The sequence below is a fragment of the Neofelis nebulosa genome, chromosome 1 (genome assembly GCF_028018385.1).
Source record: "Neofelis nebulosa isolate mNeoNeb1 chromosome 1, mNeoNeb1.pri, whole genome shotgun sequence".
Classification (NCBI taxonomy): domain Eukaryota; kingdom Metazoa; phylum Chordata; class Mammalia; order Carnivora; family Felidae; genus Neofelis; species Neofelis nebulosa.
Genome location: NC_080782.1, coordinates 192,034,592 through 192,059,713, shown reverse-complemented (window position 1 = coordinate 192,059,713; position 25,122 = coordinate 192,034,592). Strand labels below are relative to the sequence as shown.

Genomic DNA, 25,122 nt, shown 5'->3' with positions numbered 1-25,122 from the left:
ATAAGTAATACATGTTCAATACAAAAAATTTGGAAAATGTTTTTTATTAAAAAAAATCCAAGTTGCCAGTTCATCTCTACACCTTCCATCAAAAATAGCTGTCATTAAATTTTGTATCCTTCTCCTGTGATTTTGTATTGTTTTTCCATAATCCTTGGTTTGGACGCAGGGCCGTTAAGAAATGCAGTAGTTCCTTTAAGTTTGTGTCCTGTAAGCCAAGAACAGGTTTCCTTAAATATTTTTTGATCAACATTTTCCATATTAAATGGGTTGAAAATGAACCTTAGGAAAAAATATGGGACTGTGTATAGGTAACAGTAACATTTCCCACAGTTTTTAAGCTTGAGCTTTTTTGGACACTGAACGTTTATATTATTACAAAACACTTAAATCCTTGTGCAGAAATAGGAAATAAAAAGCATTTCTAATGTAGAAATTCAAAACAGGTTTTCGTTATTACACAGGTATATTGGCTTTAATCAAGCTGATTCCAAGTTCTTAAATGAAGGTATCAGTAGGACTCTAATTCACAAATTGCCTGTTTTTAAATATTTTCACCTTCGATATGTGGAAGTCATTTAAGTTATCCTTATGAAAAGTTGCTTTGTCTTTTCATTTTTTTTTTTTTTTTAACCTCTCCCCTTTCTCCTTCTGACAAATAAGCATCTGCTTCCGGATAGCTAACTGCTGCTGTTTATTTTCTGCTTCTGTGACAGCTAGCCGATGGCGGAGTCTCTTCTCTTCAAATGTCTCCCTGGCTTTTCCTTATAGTCCTGTTGCAAGACTCAGCCCTTATAGCAATGGCATTAATACTCCCAGCTTCTCTAAAACCTCAAATAAAGCAATACTAACACCTGAAAGAACAGGTAATATTTCAACTTCTTGACCAGCTGCTTGCTTTATCATTCAGTCACCAAAAACAGCTTACCTGTCCTCTCTTACTGAAAAGTTGAGGGTGATCTTGTGACACAGATTGTGTGCTGCACACTTACTTTGGGTACAGAGAAGGCTAGCCTTCCTTTGTGCTTGAGCACCATTGGTGTGCTCCCAAGTGTGTGCAACAGGCAGTTTTCCTGGTTAGCAAAACTATACGTATATGGCTAGATTTCCAAATGCCTAGTGTGCCTTTAAAATTAAATGTCGAACACAACTCAAGTGTTTTTATTATGACTCAGGAATGTAAACCTTGTATGTCTTAATTTTTAAAATTTTATTTTTTCTGGTAGCTTTTTATTAAGCCAGGGCTCCACAGGAAAAAAAAAAATAGCCACAGTAGCTTCTTATGAGATGAAATTCTCGCCATTTCCTTATTTGTCTCAGCATTGGTGTGATTCCATTCCTACAGTTTTTCTCCCTTTGGGGCCTTTCTTCCTTTGTTCTTTTACCCAAGCCATTGCTTTTTACTTTTGTGGGTGACTTCCCATCTCCTGGGAGTACTGTACCCTCTGTCATTGAGATTTTATATATGCTTCTGTGTATATATGTGAGCCTTTTACACGTGATGTTCTTATTCATTCATAGCTCTATTTGTACCTGTTTGAAAAACGGACCAGATTATAGTTTAATCTTAAAACTTATAATCCGTTACTACTAGAGAGAAGCATATCTGATTATTAATCAAAAGTGAACATGGAACTAAGTATTCTTCTATAATGTCTTCAGATATATACTTACCTAATAGGATGCAGATTTCAGCACTAGTGATATATATACATTTTAATGTGGTAAAACCATAATTCAATCTGCCCTCTTAACAGTTTTTTTGGTGTATAGTGCAGAGTGATTTTTTTTTAATTGTGAAAATTGAACCTGAAAAAATATATGTGAATCATGAACACGTGAAGGACGTGCATATTGTCTCGCCATTGAATGGTTATGTGTTGGTCACCCTTCAGTGGCATTACGAAAATAGGAAGAAAATTGCTGACTTGATACAGGAATTGCAAAGCATTATGTAAATATCAGTTCTTCAGACCAAATGATAAACCTGTTTCCTTTGTTTTTCAGGTTACACATCCAGGGGCTCCCCTCTCAGTCCCCAGTCCTCTATAGACAGTGAGCTGAGTACTTCAGAATTGGAAGATGATTCTATCTCCATGGGATATAAGTTACAGGATCTCACTGATGTCCAGATCATGGCTCGTCTCCAAGAAGAAAGTATGTTCTCTTTAAAGTAGGAAACTTCTTAAATTAGAGTCTTCTACTTGAAATGTGAGGGGATAGGGAGGCTTAGGCATTTCTCCCAAGGTAATGGGTAAACATTAGATTCTTTTTCTCATGCCTACCCTACCTTGTAGATGGGCCAGTTAATGCCCCTCAGGCTTTCATGGGCATCATAAGTTGTTAGGACTTACTCTGGTCAAAATACATGAATATAAAGACATCACTGGTACAGTTACTATGGAAACCGTTTGTTGGCTTCTTAAAAAACAAACACACATGCAATTCCCATAGACCCCAGCAAGTTGCAGTCTTGGGCACCTGTCCTAGAACAGTGGAAATTTTTGTTCACATAAAAACTTATACATGAATGTTTGTAGCAGCTTTATTTGTAACAGCCCCAAACTGGAATGAACTCAGATGTCCTTCAAGAGGTGAATGGTTAATCAGGCTTCGGTGTTCCCATACCAGGGGGTACTACTCAGCAGTAAGAGGGAGTGGACTGTTGATGCAGGCAGCATCTTGGATGAATCTCCCAGGAATTCTGCTGAGTGAAAAAAGATCTCAAGAGATTTCATTCTGTGTAATTCCATTTATATAACATTTTGGAGTGAGAAAATTTTACAATTGATGAGGGTTAGAGACAGGGTGTGGGATCTCAGGAAGGAGGGGGACGTGGTTATATAAGGGCAACACAAGGGATTTTCGTGTTTTGTGGATTTTTGGAACTGTTTAGTATTTTGACACTGGTGGTGAATATTTGATCATACAGGTGATAACATTGTACGGAACTTAATACTTCCATATATATGAGTAAAACTGAAAATATCTAAATAAGTTGGGTTTCTATCACAATATCCTGGTTGTCATATTGTTTTTATAATTTTGCAAAATGCTACCATTGGGGGACACTGGGCAAAGTGCACAAGGGATCTCTCGGTGTTCTTTCTTAGAACTGCGTGTGAGTCTATAGTTATCTTAATATAAACTCAATTAAAATCCATTGACAATTTATGAAAAGCCCACAGCTAACATCATCCTCAACGGGGAAAAACTGAGAGCTTTTTCCCTGAGATCAGGAACACGACAGGGATGCCCACTCTCACTGCTGTTGTTTAATATAGTGCTGGAAGTTCTAGCATCAGCAATCAGACAACAAAAGGAAATCAAAGGCATCCAAATTGGCAAAGATGAAGTCAAGCTTTCGCTTTTTGCAGATGACATGATATTATACATGGAAAATCCGATAGACTCCACCAAAAGTCTGCTAGAACTGATACATGAATTCAGCAAAGTTGCAGGATACAAAATCAATGTGCAGAAATCAGTTGCATTCTTATACACTAACAATGAAGCAACAGAAAGACAAATGAAGAAACTGATCCCATTCACAACTGCACCAAGAAGCATAAAATACCTAGGAATAAATCTAACCAAAGATGTAAAAGATCTGTATGCTGAAAACTATAGAAAGCTTATGCAGGTAATTGAAGAAGATATCAAGAAATGGAAAGACATTCCCTGCTCATGGATTGGAAGAATAAATAGTGTCAAAATGTCAATACTACCCAAAGCTATCTACACATTCAATGCAATCCCAATCAAAATTGCACCAGCATTCTTCTCGAAACTAGAACAAGCAATCCTAAAATTCATATGGAACCACAAAAGGCCCCGAATAGCCAAAGTAATTTTGAAGAAGAAGACCAAAGCAGGAGGCATCACAATCCCAGACTTTAGCCTCTACTACAAAGCTGTCATCATCAAGACAGCATGGTATTGGCATAAAAACAGACACATAGACCAATGGAATCGAATAGAAACCCCAGAACTAGACCCACAAACGTATGGCCAACTCATCTTTGACAAAGCAGGAAAGAACATCCAATGGAGGGGCGCCTGGGTGGCGCAGTCGGTTAAGCGTCCGACTTCAGCCAGGTCACGATCTCGCGGCCCGTGAGTTCGAGCCCCGCGTCAGGCTCTGGGCTGATGGCTCGGAGCCTGGAGCCTGTTTCTGATTCTGTGTCTCCCTCTCTCTCTGCCCCTCCCCCGTTCATGCTCTGTCTCTCTCTGTCCCAAAAATAAATAAAAAACGTTGAAAAAAAAGAACATCCAATGGAAAAAAGACAGTCTCTTTAACAAATGGTGCTGGGAGAACTGGACAGCAACATGCAGAAGGTTGAAACTAGACCACTTTCTCACACCATTCACAAAAATAAACTCAAAATGGATAAAGGACCTGAATGTGAGACAGGAAACCATCAAAACCTTAGAGGAGAAAGCAGGAAAAGACCTCTCTGACCTCAGCCGTAGCAATCTCTTACTCGGCACATCCCCAAAGGCAAGGGAATTAAAAGCAAAAGTGAATTACTGGGACCTTATGAAGATAAAAAGCTTCTGCACAGCAAAGGAAACAACCAACAAAACTAAAAGGCAACCAACGGAATGGGAAAAGATATTTGCAAATGACACATCGGACAAAGGGCTACTATCCAAAATCTATAAAGAGCTCATCAAACTCCACACCCGAAAAACAAATAACCCAGTGAAGAAATGGGCAGAAAACATGAATAGACACTTCTCTAAAGAAGACATCCGGATGGCCAACAGGCACATGAAAAGATGCTCAACGTCGCTCCTTATCAGGGAAATACAAATCAAAACCACACTCAGATACCACCTCACGCCAGTCAGAGTGGCCAAAATGAAGAAATCAGGAGACTATAGATGCTGGAGAGGATGTGGAGAAACAGGAACCCTCTTGCACTGTTGGTGGGAATGCAAATTGGTGCAGCCGCTCTGGAAAGCAGTATGGAGGTTCCTCAGAAACTTAAAAATAGACCTACCCTATGACCCAGCAATAGCACTGCTAGGAATTTATCCAAGGGATACAGGAGTAGTGATGCATAGGGGTACTTGTACCCCAATGTTTATAGCAGCACTCTCAACAATAGCCAAATTCTGGAAAGAGCCTAAATGTCCATCAACTGATGAATGGATAAAGAAATTGTGGTTTATATACACAATGGAATGCTACGTGGCAATGAGAAAAAATGAAATATGGCCTTTTGTAGCAACGTGGATGGAACTGGAGGGTGTGATGCTAAGTGAAATAAGCCATACAGAGAAAGACAGATACCATATGGTTTCACTCTTATGTGGATCCTGAGAAACGTAACAGAAACCCATGGGGGAGGGGAAGAAAAAAAAAGAGGTTAGAGTGGGAGAGAGCCAAAGCATAAGAGACTGTTAAAAACTGAGAACAAACTGAGGGTTGATGGGGGGTGGGGGGGAGGGCAGGGTGGGTGATGGGTATTGAGGAGGGCACCTTTTGGGATGAGCACTGGGTGTTGTATGGAAACCAATTTGACAGTAAATTTCATATATTAAAAAATAAAAAATAAAAATAAATAAAAATAAAAATAAAATCCATTGACAAGCTTCTCAGGGTAAATATAAACAGAAGAGATCATTAGCGATGGGACAATGTATCAGTGGCTCTGCAGGAAAGTTAACAAATCTAGCAGTGAACTACCGCAAGGTATTAAAGGCACAATAAGATGTAGATTACAGAACTGGGCTAGGCTTGGTTTGGAGTTTTATCTTTTCAGGTCAACATAAGTAGAAACAGCCAAGTATCATTTCATTCAAGCACAACAACTTCCTGTTTTCAAAATTAGTCAAGGCTACTATGAGAAACATGGTAATGCTTATGGAGAGTTTGATAAGATCCATTCAGAGGGAGAAAGTGATTGTTTTATGTTGTTATTTAGGAGTAATAAAATAACAGTAACGCTTTCTGAAAATATATGACTAGACAATTAATGTGAATTTCAGAAGTTAGTCAGGGAGGGACTACTTTAAAAAAATTGTGGTATTGACCGTGAGATGAAAGGAATAACTAGAAACTTCCAGGTTGACTATTTTTAGTTGGTTTCATTTAGGATAACCCAAAACTATTGAAGAGTTGAAGTGTCTGTGTGCTTTGAAAAAGATAATATTAGTAACAAATAGAACAGAGAGGTGACCTTGTTAGAAAATATTGGTACCCCAGGTTTTGAACTTTGCTTTGACTTTGAAAGCTGGGGTGGGGAGCAGGAGGAATACCCCCTGGACAGAGATTGGATTATTTGAATTGTCTAACTTATACTATTTGTAATGATGATGAATAGCTTTTCCTGAGTATCTCTCCAGATTTCTTAAGGGATCATTTGGGGAAATTGACAGACACTGATTGATGAACTGCAGCAGTGTATTTCTTCTTCATTGGAATTGGGGCAATTTTTTTGTACAACAGGATAGTCTAATCTTAGACATCTATTTGGTAGTTAAATGTATCTGTTTTCTTGGGACGTAACAAACTATGAACAAGATAATGGCCTTCATTTGAATTATTTGACAGAGATTTTCTTCTGATGCTTAACTGCAACGTAATTTTTGCTGGATTGAGGTGTCTCATGAGGTGATACTATTATTTGTTCTGTCATAGGTCTCAGGCAAGATTATGCGTCCACTTCAGCATCTGTGTCCAGACATAGTTCCAGTGTGTCACTGAATTCAGGAAAAAAAGGGACATGTAGTGATCAAGAATATGATCGATTCAGTCTGGAGGACGAGGAAGAATTTGACCATTTGCCACCACCTCAGCCTCGTCTTCCAAGGTGTTCGCCTTTCCAAAGAGGAATTCCCCATTCACAGACTTTCTCCAGCATTCGGGATTGTAGGAGGAGCCCCAGTTCCCAGTATTTTCCTTCAAATAATTACCAGCAACAACAGTATTATTCACCTCAAGCCCAAACTCCAGATCAGCAACCAAATAGGACCAATGGAGGTAGGTTATATGTGTCCTTTGGTATTTAGTGTGCTTTGATCTTTCATATAGGGCCAAGAAATGGTTTTAATGTCAGTATAAATAATTGCTAAATGTTTCCCAGATTTATTAAGTATATCTTCAAGAACTTACCAGTATGGTCTGAGTTGAAATCTAAAATTGACCAGTTTCTGATCACGTGTCCCAGACTGACAGACTTACAGCTTCAAGAAAACCACCACGATGTGGCCAGCACAGGATGAGTCATGCATATGGGGCATCTTTATGTGGTTGCTAGTTCAGAGGCAGGACGGGCAGGTGGTGCTGGCTGAGTTCACAGTGGAGCTCCATGGAGACCATCGCACTGAGCGGTGTCTCCTTTCCTCTCCCGCCACCTCAGTCCCGCACTGCTTCTCCTGTCATGCGGTAATGGATGGGAAGCATGGATGGTGATGCTTGTGCACATCCCGATTTAGGACAAGTTTGGATGTGTCTTTCCCTCTGACATCTAGAAGTAAGATCTGTGTACCAGGAGGGATACGGAGGCTGATACTTGGCGTGGTAACAGGAAGTTGATCTGCCCCAGCGTCACTGTCAACGTGGTGGGTCAGAGTATGTGTCATTCTCTTGTGTGTTTTTTCCTTTCTCCATATTCACTGTTAGTCTTACTTCCCCAATCCAGGAGGTACGGTCCTTGACCTCCAACAGACTATGGAGAACAATCATGTAATGTTCTAAGCCTGCTATGATTTTGTACCGATGACCGGTCAGATTTCACATGCAAATCCTGTATAATATGGAGAAATAAACCGTATTTATAATTACAGCTCTTAATTATTACATAGCACCATTTCTCAAAGCTGGGCCCAGGAGTGGTGAAGCAGCTTATTTAAAAGGACTGCAGGGCCAAATACAAATTGTATTCATGATCACCTGTTACCGTGTTTTTTGTTTTTACCTTCTCTTCTTCTGTACTTGTATCATTCGTGCTAATTGAGAGATCCTTTGAAACTATTGAACATTTCAGTCATAATTTCTCTTCTAGTATTTCTAGATATCAAATTTAAAAGGAAAAAAAGTGGCAGCTAAGGCGTGTCGTAGTAACTAATTTATTAATGCTCATAATGCCAGAAAAGCAGTGTATTCCATGTGCGTCATGAAAGTCTGCCTCGCTTTGAAATCGAGGGAAAGGACGCCTCGAGTTGTTGCTCTGATGGTTGTCAGGTGCCTTAAAACATCGTATCCTAGTTGCCCAGCAAACGCTGGCTCCGCTGCTTGCTCCGTGTTGGCAGCGGATTGTTGTCTTCCCTTAGAAGAGGGGTTTCACCTTACACCGAGCACCACGATGAAAAGGATCGGTTTCCCTGGACCTGCGCTGTGATGACTCCCATAAGGAAAGCAGAGGCACCCCACAGCTTAGCGTCCAACTGTGGCAGTTTCATTTTTCCTAAAAGGCCTGGGCTCCATGCGCAAAGGAAAATCGAATACGACCACGGTTTTCTGGACTGGACTTGTGGCCGATTAACTTGGGGGTTGAGAGTGCAGGCTCTGGAGTCCAGTCTTGTCCCACCACTTCCGTCTTTCACAGGTCTCTCGGGTCTCCATACACGTTGCTTTCTTTGGCTATTAAAATGTGGACAAATAATACCTCTTTCTCGGAAAACTTAGGTATAATTTCACATCAAATCATCTGGTACACACTCTTCCAACCTAAGGAACAAATGAAATAATGACCCTTGCACTGCCTGGATGAAAAGTGCTGGGAAAGTAAATAACGACTGACTGTCTCCCCTCCCACCCTCATTTTAAAGAAATGTGACTCAGATAACTGACCCTTCATTTGTTACCATGGAATGTCAGTTGAACAAAATTGTGAAATAAGAGTGGCAACTTTGAAACTAGGCCATCATATTTTTTCTGAATTCCTAAAATAATATGGGTAGGAGAGAATAAATTAGCGATCCATTTAAAATGACTAAAGGGGCACCTGGGTGGCTAAGCCGGTTAAGTGTCCAACTCTTGGCTTCGGCTCAGGTCATGACCTCTTGCCTCAGTGCTTTCAAGCCCCACATCTGGCCCTGTGTTGGCAGTGAGGGGCAGCTTGGGATTCTCTCTCTCTCTCTCTCTCTCTCTCTCCCTCTCCCCCTTCCTCCCTCCCTCCCTCCCTCCCTCCCTCCCTCCCTCTCTGCTCCTCCCCCACTCATGCTATCTCTGTCTCTCTCAAATCAACTTTAAAAACTAAATAAAAATGACTAACGAGAAGCCACCAGTGCATATTTATGTTTATTGCTTTTGTAGGTCCAGCGCTGCCTAGGTTCAGAAAAGAGGGCTCTTAAAATTTATGGGATCGGGGTGCCTGGGTGGCTCAGTCGGTTGAGCGTCATGAGACTTTGGCTGAGGTCATGATCTTGCAGTTGTGAGTTTGAGCCCCGCGTCAGGCTGTGTGCTGACAGCTCAGAGCCTGGAGCCTGCTTCAGATTCTGTGTCTCCCTCTCTCTCTGCCCCTCCCTCGCTCATGCTCTGTCCTTCTCTCTCTCAAGAATAAATAAAACATTAAAAAAATTTTTAAAAAACAGTTATCGGACTATTTATAGGGGTTATAAAATTAAAAGCATATTTGGAATAGTTTTCCAGATGTGAACAATGACTAACTCTTGTAGGATCTTTTTAGGGTATGGCAGGGGTTGTCTGTGGCATGAGGTTAGCACTGTTAGCCCCAGGCCCTCCCTTGTACCCTGTACTGATTGGAAGGCTAGATCTGATTGGTGGGTAACCACATGTCCCCTTTATTTCTGAATACTCTTTAGTCTTTGTTTCTTAGAGTGGTAACTCTTGCTGCTGCTTGAGAAATAATAACATGAGAAGACTCCGTTGAATTCTTTCCTCTGTCTGTTCCTCCAGCTTTCCCTGCTGTACCTCAGTCCTTGAGTGCAAATTGCTGATTTCTTGTGAAGATAGAAATAGAATGTTATTTTTGATTCCTTGAACATTAAAGCATATATGGTCATTAATGTGATCCACATTGTTTGACAGGAAGAGTGTACCTCATTTCCAGATGGTCCCTGACATCGCTTGTAGATGGGAGCTTCACCCAGAGGAGAAGTGTTCTACATATTGACACTTGGAAGCCTTTACTTTTAAGAGCGTATTTCAGATTTAAAGCTTTATGAGACTGACTTGCTGCTTACAGGAATAAAGATTGGTTTTAAAAAACAGATACATCTAGATTAATAGAGATTAGAAACACGACAACCACATCTAATGTGTGAACCTTGACTGATCGTGGTTTAGGGGGAAATGCTTATGAAGGACATTCTTGATGGGAAAATTTTGTATGTGGATTATTAAAACCTATTGTTAATTTGTTTACATGGAATGAAAGTATTGTGATTGTACAGAATTTTCTTATTCTTTGGCCCTACCTAAGATTTCAAAGTGCCCGGGTACCTTTAGGTTTAAAATTTAAAAGAAATCGTGGCAGTGGGAAGGTCATAGTGACTAATTTATTATTGAAGCTCAAAATACCAGGAAGAAAATGTATTCCATGTGCTTAATGGAAGTCATGACATCATATTAAAACTGAGGGAGAAGGCATTAGTGTTCAAGTGTCCAGAGGTCTGCAGCTTTTATGTGGCTTCACAGCAAACAATTATGTATATATGTGGAGATGAATTAATTACGGCAAAATGAAAACAACTAGCATATCTAGGTGGAAAACATGCAGATACGACACTGCTTTTCAACACTTCTGTATATATGAAAACTTTTTCAACTTTTTAAGATTTATTTATTTTTGAGAGACACAGAGCAAGTGAGTTGGAGAGGGGCAGAACGAGAGAGATAGAATCCCAAGCAGACTCCACACTGTCAGCGCAGAGCCCAATGCGGGGCTTGAACTCAGGAACCATGAGATCATGACCTGAGCGGAAACCAAGAGTCAGACGCTTAACCAACTGAGCCACCCAGATGCCGCCATGAACACTTTTATAGTAAATAGTTTGGAAACTTAGAAATGTAGAAACTCAATTCGTATTCTAAATGGTAGCATATAATTCTTTCCTTGTGTCTCCCTGCAGCTTAAATATATATAGTCAAAGTAATTTAGTCTTGCATTAATAGAAGCTCGCTTTTCATCCAGTTAGTGTGATGTTCAAAAGATCTGGATGTAGACTCTAAGACCAGTCCCTTCTCCCTTATTTCTCTTACCACACACCGTCTGCAACATACACATAAATAACATGTGCTGAATGTATTAAATGCCTGCTGCCTGGGGTTAGGAACTTTAACAAGAATTTAGGAATATGAAGCCTATGGTTGTGAAAAATAGGCCTCAAGGAGATATTGAGGAAACTGGTCAAGAAAACTAACAGTGGCAGTATTTGAGCATTATTAACTCTAGAAATACGTACCGGGAATAAGGATGTGTTGTGGGAGTGGAAATACCTCCGCTAGGAGATATGTTAGCGAGGTCGACATAATCTTCTTTTTGGTCTCCTCATAGCGCTCTTTACACTTTCTTATTTTACTTTCTTACGCTTATTATGTAAGTATACTTCTTATACTTGTTTACTTTTCTGTCTTTTCCCTAGACTACCGCAAAGAGGCAAACATTGCTGGGCAGGGCTCCAGTGACTGGGTAGAAGTAATGTGAAACAAGCAGTGCAAAGAAGGGGGGAGAAGATGAGTTTGGTTTTGTCCTTGGACACATTTTGGATTAGTGTTCAAGTATATCATTTGTTTTCCAATTTAGCTTGAAAGAAAGTGACCACAAACTTGAGTGCCCTGGTATGTGTCTGTTGGTGTTTTAGGGCATATACCAATAAAAATAAAAATATCTTGGAGAGTAAGGGGTGCATGAACAGCATGAGATAGTACCGTGGTTTGTAGTCCCGCAGAGTTCCAAATGTTTCAAATGTTATTTTTCTATATAATTTGTTCCATTTGGGAAAAATACGATTTAACGTTAAATTTTAGATTTTCTCTTTAGGATGGATAATGGAGACAAGATTGAGAAGACCTGGTTTAGACTATAAACTCAGAGTCAGGGACTGGACCTGTGGTACAGTGTGGGCCCCGTGGCATCTTCTGGGGTGCCTGGCATTTAGTATATATGTGGTAAATTCCTGTGCCCTTTTTCATTCGGTCACTCCACAGAGTGGGGAAGGGTGGCCCAGTGGAGGGACAGTCCAGTCTGTGACTGGAGTACATTACAGATGCAAGAGTGTGGAGCACTGGGCAACTTCCTTCATCCACTGCATGGGAGACTAGGCAGAGGGGTGGGAGTGGCAGGAGGTAAGGCTGGAGAAGGATGCGGGGCCAAAACCTCGGAGGGTCTCATGCAGGCCATGCCCAGTGGCTTGGGCTTTTGGATGAAGGTGGCAGCGTGATTGGAAGGTTTTAAGAGGGTGACTGGGTATGTGCTTGTGCTCTTGGGAGACTAGAGCAGGCTGTGTGGGAGAGGAGGCCGAGGAACCGGGTAGGGGGCGTGGAGACCAATTAAGAGGATTTTGTCAAAATGTGAGTGATGAATAATGAGGTCCGAACCAGATGTAGTGGATGATACGTTAACTATTAGGCAGAACTGACAGGACGCGGGGGCCGGGGGTATAGAAGGGAGGTGCGTCTGAGGAGATGGCCCCAATTTCCGGATTAGAGGACTTGCTGGGCAGGGAGGGTGCAGCCAGCGGGCCTGAGTAAGTGTGGAAGGCGCCGTGTGTGTGTGTGTGTGTGTGTGTGTGTGTGTGTGTGTGTGTGGGAACGGGAGGAAGAAGTGAATCCGGTTTTGTACTTGAATGGTTTTGGCTTAGCACTCAAATATATCTTTTGTTTTCTGAGCTTGAGCGACCTGTTAGGGGAACTTCAGTTTAGGGACGGTGTGTCTTGTGGTCCTGTGCTGAATTCACAGCTCAGCAGCACGGGGATCTGTGGGCGACTCTCTGCTGCCCTCTTGTGGCAGCATGTGTGCTCAGCCAGGACAATGAAATAGAAGCGTTCTCTTTTCAGGTCTCAAGAGGTTTAGTGGCTTACTTATAGTTAAAACTTTCCAGAAGTTAATGTAGTCATGTTGGTGTGATGAGTGGGTATCTCAGAACATGTCAAGTTAGGATTTTAATAATTTTTTTTCCCATTTTTCTTTGCTAGCAAGAGATACAGTAGGTGTTAGTTTGGTTCTTTTTTTTTTTTTTTTTTAATTACTGTGCAATAATTTCTAGTGTCTTTTAAAACTAAGTGGCTGTTAAGGTTATTCTCTAACCTCACTTTGATACAAATTTATCCATTTGTATACAAATAGCTAATTGATTAGCTAATTCCTACTTACTTTCATAGAACACATTTATTTATTTATTTTTTTAATTTTTTTTGAGACAGAGAAAGACAGAGCATGAACGGGGGAGGGTCAGAGAGAGGGAGACACAGAATCTGAAACAGGCTCCAGGCTCTGAGCCATCAGCCCAGAGCCCGACGCGGGGCTCGAACTCACGGACCGCGAGATCATGACCTGAGCCAAAGTCAGACGCTTAACCTACAGAGCCACCCAGGCGCCCCAGAACACATTTTTTTAAACAGTTGCTTGGTAGAGCCTTTCTTGGAGATACTGAGTGTGCTTTCTATACAGAAGGTTAATTCTATGGTAGCTTGTTATAGTTCATAACACACGTAATTTTTATGTTATTGAGTATAATATTTATATCTACTTTTGAAAGCTCCTATTTTAACTGGCATAAACTTATGATTTTCGACTGAAATTCTTTTCTAGACAAGCTCCGAAGAAGTATGCCTAATCTAGCTCGGATGCCAAGTACAACTGCTGTTAGTAGCAATGCAAGTTCTCCAGTCGCCGTGAGAAACAGTCAGAGTTTTGACTCAAGTTTGCATGGAGCTGGGAACGGGATTTCAAGAATACAGTCTTGCAGTAAGTGTGACAATTTGTAATTCGTTAGTAATTTTTAGTTGTAATGCAGTTAGAAAACTATCTTACTATTTCATTTTTTTTTTCTTTTGCGAACATGGCAGGAAACTTTTCTCCTTGTGACTTTTTTTTTTAACTTCACCATTACAATTGAGTGGTATTTTCATCAGTGCATATGTTATCAATTAATAATTAGTAAATTACATTTAATCCTCTAAACCCAAGGATAGCAGTAGAGGCACTACACGATAATTAATTTGTTTGCTTGTCGTATGAACAAAAATAACCTCTTTCCTTGAAGATCTGCTGCTTTCTAGCTATCTCTGCTTGATCCCTTTTCTCTGAAGAAAGCATATTTGTTCAGTCTTGCTCTTACCTTTGTGTTGTTTTTCACCTTAGTGTTATCTTAGCTTTGTTTCTCTCAAAATGAAGTTATATTTTAGTGTGCAAAGTAGTACTTACCTGCTCCCTTTCAGCTTACCACACAGTCTGTAATTCATTCTCTGGATGTTTTACCCAGCAGTGAGCCATGCAATGAGTGTGAAATCTTGTGTTCATATGTTTTTATTTTGTGTGGGGATGTGGTGGTTCCAGGGCCCCCCTCCCATTCCCGCTTGTGCTGTTTACGTGAGTAGTTGGGGTTAAGTCCGACACTGATCCCTGGGAGGCAGACTCAACGGTCACATTCCCAGTGTTGGTACCCAAATGTAGGAGGCCTGACGCATGTTCAGAGTGTGCTGGCCAAGTCATCAACCAGGGTGGTCTGAAGCCCTTCTACCTCAGATCCATTTTGGGGGTTCACGTGGCATTTGCCCCACATGGGACGGTTTTTCATTTCTTATTGTCTTAGTTGCTAAAGACAAATTGACAACATTTACCGTGCACAAAGAACTGTGCTAACCGGTTTACAGCTATTGTCTTACTTGGTTCTGCTAACAACCCTATGAGGTCGTTTCTGTCCTTGTTCCCATTTTGCATTTTGAGAAAACAGATAAAGTAACAGTTTGCACAAGGCCATGCAGGTGAAGGAATAGAGGCAGAAGCTTGTTCTGATCACCCCAGAGTTTATGCTGATCTTTCCCTTCTTTATGCAGCTTGTTGCTGTTTACCTTTGTCCTACAGCCCAGACACATACCCTTTGAAAAGGCTCTGTTGATGAACCTAACAGACTTCCCCATAAACCCCCAAAACATATCTAGGACGGATTAGATTTTTGGTGCTTACCTTTTTCAGTGTGTCATATTTTATGGTCTTTATCTTCCATACTAGATTATCAGCTTAGCTGATTTTCTGTGCCTAGCACCTGGCACGCTGCTTGGTATATAATGAGTTCGCAGTAAACGTTTGAATGAATGAGTAGACGAATGCCATAGGGCTGTATCAGATTAAGGCTTAATCTGTTAGTATTGGAATTAATGACTTGTGTAAAGACACGGAAGACGGCCTGTGAAATTTGTTAATGGTGGGAAACAGAGCTACTAATTTCATGTCAGGCAGCTAGGACAATAGGCCAGATGAGATCATGATGAAATTTAACTGAGATTAGTACACAGTTCTATACTTGAGTACAAGAGTTGATCGTATTAGACTAGGAAAATACAGGGTTGTTTTTTTTTTAATGTTTATTTTTGAGAGAGCGCGTGAGAGGGGCAGGGGCAGAGAAAGCGGGGACAGAGGATCTGAAGCGGGCTCTGTGTTGACAGACCGTACTGAGCCCGATGGTAGGGCTCAAACTCCTGAACCATGAGATCATGGCCTGAGGTGAAATTGAAGCTCAACTGACTAAGCCACTCAGTCACTATATTATAGTTTTTATAGTAGCAAATGTAGTAATGATTAGGAATTTTTGTTAACTCTGACTCTGTGTGGCTTAATAGTGTGATTTGAGTGCCGGAAGAACATATGTAGCCCAAAATGGAATGCACACAACAAAGAATGGCTAGTTATGGTTGAAGTTCTCAAAAAATTATGGGAATGTAGAACATAGAAAACAACTTGAAGAAGTTCCCAGCGACCAAGTCAGTGACAGTTGAAGCCACAGAAAAAAATAATTGTGAAGGATTATAACCAACAGAATAACCACAGGTCCATATGTAATGGACTAAATACATAAATTGAGAAGGGAAAATTCTTTACAGGAGAATTCCAATTCATCAATGTAAAAAAATAAGGTAGAAAAATCGGTGTTTGAAAGTCAAACATAATAATGAGAGAAGAAAAATCCTTTAGAGCACTGATGTGCAATATATCGGTCATATGCTTCTTTCAAATCTTAGGATTCTGTTCTCATTTACTTTCTTTTTTTTTTTTTTAATTTTTTTTTTTTTTTAACGTTTATTTACTTTTGAGACAGAGAGAGACAGAGCATGAACGGGGGAGGGTCAGAGAGAGAGGGAGACACAGAATCTGAAACAGGCTCCAGGCTCTGAGCTGTCAGCACAGAACCCGACACGGGGCTCGAACTCACGAGTCGTGAGATCATGACCTGAGCCGAAGTCGGACGCTTAACCGACTGAGCCACCCAGGCGCCCCATCATTTACTTTCATTTGTAAGCATTCTAAGTGATTATTCTTTATACGTTCTAAGTTTATACCCTGACGATTCCTAGTTCTGGACCATTTTACTTTGGAAAACACAGAGGTAAGATAATGTTGGAAAGGCAGAACACAGAAGGAAGAACACAGGATTTGCAGTAAAACAATCTGAGTTTGGGTCTTAATCATATGCTCTTGGATAAGTTATATGTCCATTCTGGTTCTTATTTGTAAAATTAGGATTATGTCTTTTTAACTCTCATCATTTTTTCTTCTTTTAAAATACTGAAGGGGTTGTCTGTTTTGTGTATTAGAGTTCATAGGATGATTTTCCTGGGTAACTTGTGTAATTTCATTTCAAATGATATTAATTGGGATGTCATTGAGTCTGTAGATAAATATTAGAATTGGTATCTTCATAATATTCTTCTATTTCATTAGTATGGAACATCTCTTCATTTAGATCTTCCTCACGTCTCTCAGGCTGTGTTCATGGCTTTCTGAAAGGAAGTTTTAATGCATCATAGTGAAATTTATTCTTAAGTGTTTTTTCAAACTTTAGTTTCTACTTTGCTGGTGTTTAGAAATAGTTGATTTTTGCATTTGATGTTGTATTCAGTGACTTTGTTTAACTTCATTTATCATGATGATGGTAGAATTCAGAATATATCTTATATAATGAGCGCATATGAACACTGACACACATATTCTAGAAGGTTCACAAATCCCAAACTGGAATAACCCAGCCTTTCGTCACCAGGCAGACAGATTGTGACATTCATACAATTGAGTACTGCATAGCGGTGCAAACATGGCTGAATGTCAAAAACATCATGTTGAGTGAAAGAAGCCAGAGGACATACTGTATAATTCCATTTATTTGAAGTTCAGGGTAGGAATAACCCATCTGTGGTGATAAAGTGAGAATAACTGTTACTGTTGTGGGAAGAGGCATGTGAGCCTTCTGGGGTGCAGATCACTTCCATGGCCTGGAGTGACTGGTGATGACACAAGTGTGTTCACTTTGAAAATTGAGTACTAGACTTAAGATTTATGCACTTTATGTATGTTTTTCAAAAGAAATTGAGGCAAATTCACATACTGAATTTTTAAATTTAGGCTTTTTTTTCCGAGCTGTTTTAGGCTTACACCGAAATTAGAAGTACGGAGCTCCCATACATCCCTGCACATCCCCTCCTTTCCTGGTTTTCTGCTAACATCTCGCATTAGTATGGTACATTCATTATACCTGATGAGCCAATATATTGACATATTCATGGTCAAAAGCTTACCTAACTAAGGAATGGTAGAATTGGTGGGAAAGGAACTTAGAGATTGTCAACCAACAGAAATTTTACTGTGTCACAAAAACTTGGTTGGATCAAAACTATAGCAGAATCTTGCATAGAACCTTTTTTTTTTTTTAATTTGAGTTTATTTATTGAGAGAGAGAGAGAAAGCACACACAAGAACAGGCAGAGTGAGAATCGCAAGCAGGCTTTGCACCATCAGTGCAAAGCCTGATGTGAAGCTCAAACTCACAAACTGAGATCATGACTTGATCTGAAATTGAGTTGGACACTTAATTGACTGAGCCATGCAGGTACTTTGAATTGAGCGTGATGAATATGTGTCATCAGCATTCCTATGTATAGATTTCACCTCAGACGCACTTAACATGAAACTGATTTTTTAAGGAAATCATTCAATAGGCATTGAATAAAACCATGGATTTTTTTTGTCTTTCTCCCTTTGTTTTTATTTCAAAAAGATACTGTATAAGAAAAGATACTGTATATATTGGTTAAGTTCAAAATCAGTTAAACTGTTTTAGAAAATGGTGCATCCATGTTTAACTGAATTGCAAATATTAGGCAGCAAAGGCTAGAATAGTTTGTAAAAACAGGCAGAGTTGTATGTGTAAGTTTTCATTAAATCTGTGATTCAGTTTTTTCCCCTTGAAAAAGGACTCTACAGTTTAAACTTTCTGCCAAACAGTTCATTGTTTCACGTGAAATGGTATGCACCGTTGGGCGTGTAAGTATATTGATGAAATTTTTAAGAGTTCTTACCCAGAGAGTTCCCTTCATTTTACAGATTTTGCTGTTATCAAGATAATATCACTTGGTGAGTGGTTACTAAGTGTCGGGTGCCATTGTAAGGCTGTATGTGGATTAACTCATTTACTCTTCCCACCAACTCTAGGAGATAAGATAGGTAAATGTCATTATGATAATATTCAATCTGTAATAAGCTGTTTGGACCTACTGAGGCCAATAGGTACACCTGTCTTTATGTCACAGTTATTAATTGTCCCCTTGTTTTGTTTTCGTGAAACCATCCCCAGAGCACCCATCAAGAAAATCCTCATATCTTCCAAGCAAAGAAACTGTCCCGTGAGAACTCAGGGATGATTCCATTTGTTAAAGGAAAGGAAGTCGGTGTTAGATCTGGCTTTTGAATATAGTTAGGTGCCCAGAAATGTTGCTGATTGACAGCATAGGAGACTGTTGTCAAGAGCGAGAATTTTCTAGTGCTAAATGCTGTCTGGAACCCGTATTTCATTTATTTCTCTCCTTATATTCCCTTTCTGACCCTATTTGTTGTGGATGTAAGGCGCATTTCCTCAGTTGGACAGCAGTACAGGTTTTCCGTCACATCCCTGTCGTCTCCTCTTCTAGTTCCATCCCCGGGACAGCTTCAGCACAGAATCCACAGCGTGGGCCATTTCCCAGTGTCCGTCCGACAGCCTCTGAAAGCCACAGCCTACGTGAGCCCCACCGTTCAAGGCAGCAGCAGCATGCCTGTATCCAACGGCCTGCAGTTATATTCCAGCACGGGGATCCCCGCGCCAAACAAAGCTGCGGCTTCTGGGATGATGGGCCGCAGTGCTCTTCCGAGACCTTCACTGGCAATAAATGGGAGTAACCTGCCTCGAAGCAAAATTGCACAGCCTGTTAGAAGGTAGGAACCTTGGTTCGTTTGTTTCCATCACCTCTTTTGCAGTTTGAAATTGGAGACTGCTGGGGAACCATTCTCACTCTTCCTGTCTCTGGCGTGCTGCCCTTTAGGGCCTGATGTGTGGCCTCCTTCCTCTGGAAGGTGATGGGGTTGGGAGGGGTGGTCCCTTGCGTGGTCAGGTCTTCCCTTCCTCCCTCATCACTCCACTCCTGACGCATTATTGGCTTTTGCTTTAATTTACCAGGTAAGCTCCATCTTCAGAGCTGTTGTGTATTTTCCTTTCTTCAGCTTATTTGTACAGCTGTCCCCCCCCCGCCACCGCCCGACCATAGGACTTCACCCACATGAACGCTGTCCACAAGTGCAACTCCACTGACCGTTGTAACTCCTCTTTCTTACCCTCCTTCTCCATTTTCCCCCCAGAGCCTGTATCCGCAGCTGAGGGACTGTAGATTCTACCTCTTCATTAGTTTGTGGTCTGTCCCCTCTAGAACATAAATTGCAGGGGGGGGGGAGTGTTCACTACTCTAAATCCCCAATGCCAAGAACTATGTCTAGCACAGGATAGAACTGCAAATACTTCTGAAGCAATAATTTATCAAAATAAGCAAATCTCAGGCACATGCACACTTGCCCACACTCATGCTTTCAAAAGCACCTTAGTGATACTAAGCCGGGGTTAGCTTATGTTGGTAAGTGTAGTATGGTCCAGGTAGGATTTTTTTTATTCTTTAAAATTCCAGATTAGTTGCAAGGCACATATTAGACAAGCTCATGGTCACGATGTACCCTTCTTGAACTGGAGATCTTGGAGTCATTAGCAGGATTCCATGGAGGTGGGTTGAGGATAATTTGGAAGATGAGACTATGGAGGCAGTAACCACAGACAGCTTCCCCAAGAAGTTAGGCTGTTGAGGAGAGGGACGGACCATAGTGACAGGATGAAAAGGGATGCGCCAGTAAGCAGTTTTTCCTTCTTTGTTGTCAGGACGTGTAAATAGTCTTTATTTTTCAATTAGAAGTGTTAGTTTCTGACTTTTTGATCTGAGCCCCTATCAAAAAACACGTGAAAGTAAACAAAAGTGAATGCCAGAATCCTACTACCCAGCTAGGAAGCGTTTCATTGCAAACTTCATAAATTCTGGCTTATTCTGCCCCGGTAAGTGCAGATCTGTGTTTACCGTCACATTTGATGTATACAGGCTATTGTGCCACCTCCAAACTAAGCCTCTGTGAAGGTTGTCACTGCCAGACTATAGGAGAGGTTTCCCCAGAGTTAGGCAGAAACTGGGTAGGATTCATTTTAGATTCTTTGCCAGTGTGATAGGCAGATCCTGATCTGGAAGGTGGAAAATTTCTTCTTGGTAATTTGCTATCTGCATTCAAGGAAGCAACTTTATTTTTAGACAGAGTTTATCTTTTTCTCTCTGATTTTAAGCTATTCTTTATCCTCAGTGGACATTGGTCGTTTTTCACTTCTGTTGCAACTCCTGCACCCACAGCACACATGGCAGTGTGCCGCGAACGGGGTTTCCAGCCGGGGAGCACGGTGCGAAGGTCGGGTGCGTGAAACCCAGGGCGCGCTTGGGAAGGTGCTAGTGAGTTGTCCCTGGTGGGGTGGAGAATGGATGAGAGCCAGCGCTGGGACTCCTGGCAGCATTAATGGTCTGTTTCCTTGTCTCGTCCCTTCAGTTTCCTTCAGCCTCCAAAGCCTCTGTCTTCACTCAGCACGCTGAGGGATGGAAACTGGAGAGACGGTTGCTACTGACGCTGTCTCGTGCACCCTTGAAGAATGGGAAAGACGTGGAAATGAGGGTTGAGTTACCTAGCTGGCTAGGTAACCGTGAACGTCAGGATATTCTTTCCCTTTTGCATTTTAACATATTTACTGCATTGTTTTCCAATGGACCAAGCACCAGAGACTAATTATTGCACTTAATATTTGCCTGAGATAATACTGCAACGTTCTCAAATCCACGGTTGCAGTATTGTGACACTTAGATCTAGGAAGTTTTTGTAGAACTGCTATGTACCTGAATACTTTTTGAGAGAATTGAGATGTATCAATAATGCTTTCTTTGCCATGAGTTTTTTAAAGTAACTTGTTCTATTTACTTACGTGTTCTAAACATCTTCCCGTTACATGTTCTGTATTTTAATACATTGCATATTTACAACTAGGTTCTATAATTTATGCTTTGAAATTTACTTTTTTATAGTTTACAGGAATTTTATTTTTTGTGCCTATTTCTTTTTACACCTATGTGAACCACTATGGAACAACTTAAATTTTGTGCCATAAAAATATTTTTGTGGTAAGGTACTATTTTTTTAGCTCTAGGGATATATCAGCAAAAATCCACCATACAATTTGAAAGACCTAATTTTATGTTGAATGAGCACAACATAAGCTGAAGCATTGCAAGGAGATAGCCAGACAGCAGTTAGATGGTCTTGTCTTTTTCATTGTTAATTTATTGTCCTACGTGGGTTTCAGATTTATAAAGGCATCACAGGCTCATTGCACTCAATACCTGCAATGTTTGCTACTGTACCACAATTGATTTTCAATACTTTATTACAGAGGATGAGAAACTGTAATGTTTTATTAACAATGCTTCTGGAAATGAATGCATTTTAAAGCAAATAAATCTTTTTGATAGACCTTTTACAAAACCCATTTGCACTAATGAATGCTTTCTTATGGTATATGACTTAATATTTGTTACTGTGTACATTGCTCTTTTGGAATGTTCCGAAATAAAGACTATTTCAGCAATACCAGGTCACGCATGAATGTGCAGCATAAGCAGTATAAATACCATTTCTGTGTTTCACGATAATTGTGAAAGCAGTCATTGTCGCTGTGTATCTTGCACACAGCATTTAGATCTGAAGCAGGTAGGCAGAATACTTACACTTGTGAAAATTATTCCTCTAGAATGCTCCTGATAAGAAATGGGAGGTTTTGGATCTCAGGCCATCAAAATTCAAGTAGCCTCTTGCCCAGAAATACATATATGGATGAACGCTGTCCACAGAGATTAATATTTTACAGGGGTTGAATTTGAAATACTGTCTCAGTATCAGCAAAATCTTATTATACACTACATCTCCTAGACGTTGGAAAACTTTTCACCTCAAGGTACTAGGGAAAGGTTAGGCGAAGGTTTTAATAGTAAGGTTTAAAATAGAAACTTCTATATAATCCCATCTAGAATGGCATTTAATTAACCTGCAAGGTAAATGAAATGTGAGCTAGTGGAGGGGAGATACCAAAGGGGGGGGGGGGTTATGTTTCTTGAGCACTCCTTTGGTGAGGAAAACTGTTCTAGAGACTTCACGTTCGTTTGTCTATCCCAGATCACCTACTGTTCTTACAAGATAAAGATCCGAGCCCCAGATAGCACATTAACCTCATATAAACATCTAGCTCCTAGTGAAGCTGACTTACAAATCTGGGTTTAGCTGATCTCAAAAATCTGTTTTATCGTTGTGCTCTTTCTATGAGCAGATATCGTTAATACATCTTTAAAAAATGGGTTCATATTCTGAGGAAATTAAAGGATTAAATACATTTTTAGGACAAATATATCTATTCAAAAAAGTCTGTTTAGCCCTTGGGATAAAAAAGATCTCCGTGTCTTGGATCTCACATTCTAGCTGGTGGGAGAAACAGTAAACAGTAAGTGAATCACATGATTGGTCCATACCGGTCTGGGAGGGAAAAGAGGTGCTCAAGGTAAGGAGGTGGGGTCAAAGCAAGAGAAAACGGAGATAGGAAGAGATCACACTATTCTATTAAATGTCATCTGGACAAATCTCATTAAGAGGAAGAAGGAGAATTGGTCCTAAAGTTCCTTCACAGACTTTCCCCTGGACTTCTATAGAACACAGAGCGGTATCCATCTCAATGGATGCCCTAGGGTCGTGGTTCTCAGTGTGGTCCCCACATCAGCTCTTGGGAACTTATCAGAAATGCAGATTGTCAAGCCCCTCCCCGGACCTGTTGGGACAGCCCTCGAGGTGATTTGCAGAACCTCCTCCGAGAAAGACTTGCTGGGAAGGAGGGAACCGCCTATGCAAAGGTTTAGGAAGAGCAAGGCCAATGTGGCTGCAAGCAGACAGGACAAGGAGGAAAGTAGTAGAGATCAGGGCAAGATCATGTAGGGCTTTGTGGCCTGCAATGAGGAGTTTCATTTTACTTTGGAATGGGAGCTGTGCATAGTTGTGAGCCACAGAGTTCATGATCTGCCTTATGTTTAAATATGCTACCCTGGCATTTGGTGGGAATAGACGAACCTACTTCAGTAATCCAAGCAAGAGAGAAGGAATTGAACCAGGAGGATCACGGTGGAGGTGGTAAAAATGGTCAGCTTTGGAATATGTTCTAAAAGTACAGCCATCGTGATTCTTTATGGATTGGACATACTCTGTTCAGAAATGAAAACAAGCATTTAGGGCTGGCAATCAGAAGGATGGAGTCTCTCTGGTAGAAATGGGGAAGGCCATGGAGAAGTACGCGTGAAAGCCATGGTTCCGGCTGAGATCACCAGCGTGAGTTTAGATAGATAAGAGGACTAAGGACAGACAGCTGGCCACATGTGCTTCTAGCTTATGGGAGTTCCTTGTACTGAGTAAAGACATCCTGAGAGCTTAGTTTTCAAACATGGAAGGGAGCTATGGTGTTGGTTTCACACGGAATCTAGCATGACTTCTATTTATAATAGCTATCACAGTCTAACGAGTTACCACAAAACTTAGTGACCTAAGAGAGTATCTCACAGTTTCTGTGGGTCTGGAATCTAGCCACAGCCTAGCTCAGTCTTCTGGCTTAGGGTCTCTACCATGGCTGCAGTGTGTCAGCTAGGGCTGCAGTCATGGGGAGACTCGCCTAGGAAAGAATCAGCTTCCATGCTTGCTGACGGGGTTGTTGGCAGGGTTCATTTCTTTGTGTGCCATTGACCAGAAGCTGTCCTCAGTTTCTTCCACATGGAACTCTCCTTGGGCAGCTTACAACACAGTGCTTGCTTCCTCTGAACAAACAAGTGAGAGGTGCGAGAAAGTGCACCAGAAATATGGAAATTAGCCTTATAACTTGAAGCGATATCCCTTCCCTTTGCCATAGTCTATTCATTGCAAGAAGTCACTAAGTCCAGCCCTCATTCAAGGTGAGGGACTATCACAAGAATGTTAATACCTGGAGACAAGGATCTTACAAGCTGTCTGCAAAATACTGCCATCAACTTTTTTTTCAACATTTTTTTTTTTTATTTATTTTTGGGACAGAGAGAGACAGAGCATGAACGGGGGAGGGGCAGAGAGAGAGGGAGACACAGAATCGGAAACAGGCTCCAGGCTCCGAGCCGTCAGCCCAGAGCCTGACGCGGGGCTCGAACTCACAGACCGCGAGATCGTGACCTGAATACTGCCATCAACTTTACTAGATGATGCCAATCTCATTTCCAAAATGATTGTAACACTGTACCTATTTGCCATCAGTATGAGAATTCCTGTTACTATACACCCTTAGTGTTATAATGTCTTTAACTTTCTAACCTATGGGCATGTAGTAGTGTCTCATGATTTCAATTTGCATTTCCTTTGTTGCTAGTTGAGATCGAATACTTTTTCATTTGTTACGTTGAACATTGGCATATCTTTCATGGATTCCTTTTCAGGTCTCTTGCCCATTTTTCTGTTGGGGTTTTCTGACTGGTTTGTAGTTCTTTATAAAGCCTGGTGT

At 40.9% G+C, this 25,122-nt stretch overlaps 1 protein-coding gene across 3 annotated transcripts in view; it reads left to right on the top strand.

The window, feature by feature from the left end:
• Positions 1 to 22,155, top strand: part of SLAIN1 (SLAIN motif family member 1) — a 64,396-nt gene extending 42,241 nt beyond the window's left edge. For 2 of the 3 annotated variants that reach the window (XM_058682335.1, XM_058682341.1), the window contains exons 3-8: positions 717 to 866; positions 2,008 to 2,157; positions 6,650 to 6,991; positions 13,728 to 13,883; positions 19,097 to 19,379; positions 21,069 to 22,155. In XM_058682335.1, coding sequence (XP_058538318.1) covers positions 717 to 866; positions 2,008 to 2,157; positions 6,650 to 6,991; positions 13,728 to 13,883; positions 19,097 to 19,379; positions 21,069 to 21,144 — 1,157 coding nt within the window. In that variant the 3' untranslated portion in view covers positions 21,145 to 22,155. The remainder of the gene's footprint in view (positions 1 to 716; positions 867 to 2,007; positions 2,158 to 6,649; positions 6,992 to 13,727; positions 13,884 to 19,096; positions 19,380 to 21,068) is intronic. The other variant, XM_058682339.1, reaches the window with a different exon arrangement.
• Positions 22,156 to 25,122: the final 2,967 nt, after the last annotated feature.